General features: G+C 39.4%; 1 protein-coding gene across 1 annotated transcript; it reads left to right on the forward strand.

Annotated features, from left to right (window-relative positions):
• The first annotated feature begins 1,056 nt into the window (after window positions 1-1,056).
• Window positions 1,057-2,025, forward strand: LOC141398216 (uncharacterized). Its single transcript, XM_073975453.1, has one exon. The coding sequence runs from the start codon at window positions 1,057-1,059 to the stop codon at window positions 2,023-2,025; it is 969 nt and encodes a 322-aa protein (XP_073831554.1).
• Window positions 2,026-3,600: the final 1,575 nt, after the last annotated feature.

Consider the following 3,600-nt stretch of genomic DNA (forward strand, 5'->3'; position numbering starts at 1 on the left):
CAACAACATATTGCTAACCCTACATTACTGGAGGAGTTAGTGTCAAAGCTCCCCATGAGCAAAAAATTGGAATGGGCCAGGGTTGCCACTACTATTCAACCATATCCTACGATAATTAATTTTAGCGATTGGCTTTGTGAGATGGCCAATCTGATTTGCATAGTACAGGATGTTGATAGTAAAGATCAAAAGCGTCGAGTTTTATTACATTCTACCCAACAACAATTACAATGCCCTATATGTCAGGGCCAGCATAAAATATATGATTGTCGCCGTTTTTTGAATATGATTGTACTAGATAAATGGAAAGAAGTTAAGAAGATTCGTGCTTGTTTTTCCTGTTTGAATGTGGGCCATACAACTCGAGACTGTCGTCGTAAACGAACCTGCCCTGTAGATGGATGCCAGCGTAAGCATAACAAATTGCTTCATGATTCCACCCCCTGTGATCAACAACCTATTTTACCGAATCCTGATGTGGAACCACAACAAAATGTTCTCAGCTGATCTTCTGAAGATAAGAAAAAGATTCTCTTTCGTGTTTTGCCTGTTACTCTGTATGGTGATAATTGTTCATTGGAAGTCTATGCCCTCTTCGATGATGTATCATCCATCACTATCATGGACAGCGATATTGCTGAGACAATAGGAGTTCGTGGAAAGAATACATCGCTTAATATCCAGTGGTTTGGAGGTCGATCTGCCAGAGAACCTGTTACGTCCTTCAACATTAAGGTGAGTGGAGCTGGAAAAAAGAGTTGCCACCTTTTAAAAAATGTGTATGCCGTATCAAACCTTAACCTTCCGATGAAAAGCTTGGGCCAGGATGAAATTTTATCAGTTTTTAAGAATTGGAAACATCCGCCCGTGAAGCCTTATAGCAATATAGTGCCGAAATTGTTAATTGGATTAGACAACACACCTTTAGGGTTGCCATCCAGCTGTAAATTCAATAAAGAATCGGGACCATTTGCTTGCAATACGGAATTAGGATGGGTCGTGTTTGGACCATGCCATACTTTAACCCCAATTCAGAAATCATGTTTGTTTATATCAATGGAAGCCAAGGACGAGTTGCATCAAATGGTAGCTGACTATTTTAATGTGGAAAGTATGGGCGTTAGAGCAGTTCCTCTAGTTGAAAGCGATGATGACGTTAGAGCCAAGCGGATGCTACATGAAACCACTAAACGGATTGGTGATAGATTTCAAACAGGCCTTCTTTGGAATAATGATGAGGTTAAATTCCCAGATAGTTACATTATGGCACTTAGTCGTCTGAAGGGAATTGAAAGCAAAATAAAAAAAGATCTCAATTTCTCTGCAGCCTACAGAGAGATCATACAAAAATACATCGATAAGGGTTATGTTCGAAAGTTGCTCCCTGAAGAGGTACGTGTTTCTAGTGAAAGAAAATGGTATTTGCCGCACTTCGGGGTAATCAACCCCAACAAATCAGGAAAGTTGAGACTTGTTTTTGATGCAGCCGCCAAGGTGAACAATGTTTCTCTTAATTCAGAACTGTTAAAAGGACCTCAAAATATCGCCCCTTTGCTGTCAATACTTTACAATTTCCGCCGAGGTCAAGTAGCAGTTGGTGCCGATATATGTGAGATGTTTCACAAAGTTAAAATTCAGCCAAGTGATAGAATTTCTCAACGATTCCTGTGGAGAGATGGAAATCAAAATAAGCCACCAGATGATTATGATATGCAAGTCATGATATTTGGAGCCGCCTGCTCACCCTGTTCAGCTATTTTTGTTATGAATGAAAATGCTAAAGATCATTCCGGTTATAATCCAAGAGATATTGAGGCCCTTTGTGAGCATCATTATGTTGACGATTTTGTGGATAGTTTTGACAGCGTAGAAGAAGCTAATAATATTTCAAACCAAGTGAAAGAAATACATAGCAAAGGTGAGTTTGAATTAAGAAATTTTATATCAAATTCAAATGACGTCACCCTGGCGCTAGATGACAGTACAAAGGCAATGTTAATTGATAGCGGAACGAGAAAGTTTTAGGATTATACTGGGAGCCTTCAAGTGATAACTTTATGTTTAATTTGAAATTTAATCGCGTCGATTCATCCATAATTTCTGGAGAAAAGAAACCAACAAAAAGGAAGTTTTAAGCATAATAATGTCTTCTTTCGATCCCCTTGGATTCTTGGGTCACCTTACAGTGGGTGGAAAATTATTATTGCGCCAGATTTGGAAGCACTATTGCCGATGGGATGATACGATTCCAGCTGAAGTAAATGCCAGTTGGGAAAGTTGGAGAAGTCAAATGAAAAATATTGCCGATTTTCGTGTACCTCGACATTATTTTGGAATAGGGTTGCCAACATCACTTCAGCTTCATATATTTGTGGATGTAAGTGAAGAAGCCTTTGCTGCAGTCGCCTATTGGAGGTACAAATCAAATGGGTCTATTGGTACTAGTTTTATTACCTCCAAAGCAAAATTGTGCACCACTGAAGGGAGTTACAATCCCGCGCCTGGAGTTACAAGCTGCAGTTTTGGGAACGAGATTGATTCAGACTATTTTGTCATCTCACAGTTTGACTACAAAAAAGATTGTCCTGTGGAGTGATTCTACAACAGTGCTAAGATGGATAGCAAGCAGTCACAGGCAATATTAACAATACGTTGCTCAACGAATTTCAGAAATTTTATCATTAACAAAAATTGAGAATTGGAAATGGATTTCGACGAGTGAAAATGTAGCCGATTAAGGCACTAGGGCCTTCAACAATATTGATTTTTCGTCGTCGTCTCGATGGTTAAGAGGTCCTGAATTTTTGAGGATGCATGAGGATGGCTGGCCCACAGGTGCAATAGACACAACCTGTGCCAATGATGTTGAGGAAATCTGCCCTAAAATTTCCTTATTAATTGCCGAAGGTAATTTTATTGACTTTAAAAGATTTTCGTCTTTTACTCGGATGATAAGATGTTTTTGTTGGGTCATTCGTTTTGGAAAGAGATGCCGAAAGATTTTTAAAGAATTGGAGGAGTATGGCCTCACCTCCTGCGATTTGAATTATGCAGAAAAGTGTTATGCCGCCAAGTACAAAGAGAACGATTTTCAGCAGATATAAATTGCATAGAAAAGGAACAGCCAATCCCAAAAAACAGTAATCTGATTAGTTTGTCGCACTATATTAATGATGATGGCCTTTCAAGAGTATATAGACGAATAGATGCAGCCAGCTACCTATCGTATAATACGAAAAGGCCAATAATATTGCCGAAAGATCATCATTTTACAAAACTTTTAGTCATGTATCACCATCGCCAGATGATGCATCAGAATCATGAAGCTACCGTATGCGAAATTAGGAAAAAGTACTGGATACCACAAGTTCGAATTTTATTGAAGAAGGTTGTGGCTGAGTGCCTCTTATGCCGATCGCGCAAATGTGTACCAAATGTACCCATCATGGGACAACTTCCATTCGACCGACTTGAGCCTAATGTTGTGCCGTTCAAGTATACTGGACTCGATTATTTTGGTCCACTTACAGTTACAATTGGAAGAAGGACTGAGAAGAGGTGGGTGGCACTATTCACCATACGTGCCGTACACCTGGAGTT

Source organism: Musca autumnalis, unplaced genomic scaffold (genome assembly GCF_047663935.1).
Source record: "Musca autumnalis isolate F117 unplaced genomic scaffold, ASM4766393v1 scaffold_3, whole genome shotgun sequence".
NCBI classification, from domain to species: domain Eukaryota; kingdom Metazoa; phylum Arthropoda; class Insecta; order Diptera; family Muscidae; genus Musca; species Musca autumnalis.

What these genes read in the sequence shown, in the direction of transcription:
- LOC141398216 (XM_073975453.1), top strand. Translation starts at nt 1,057, where the DNA reads ATGGAAGCCAAGGACGAGTTGCATCAAATGGTAGCTGACTATTTTAAT.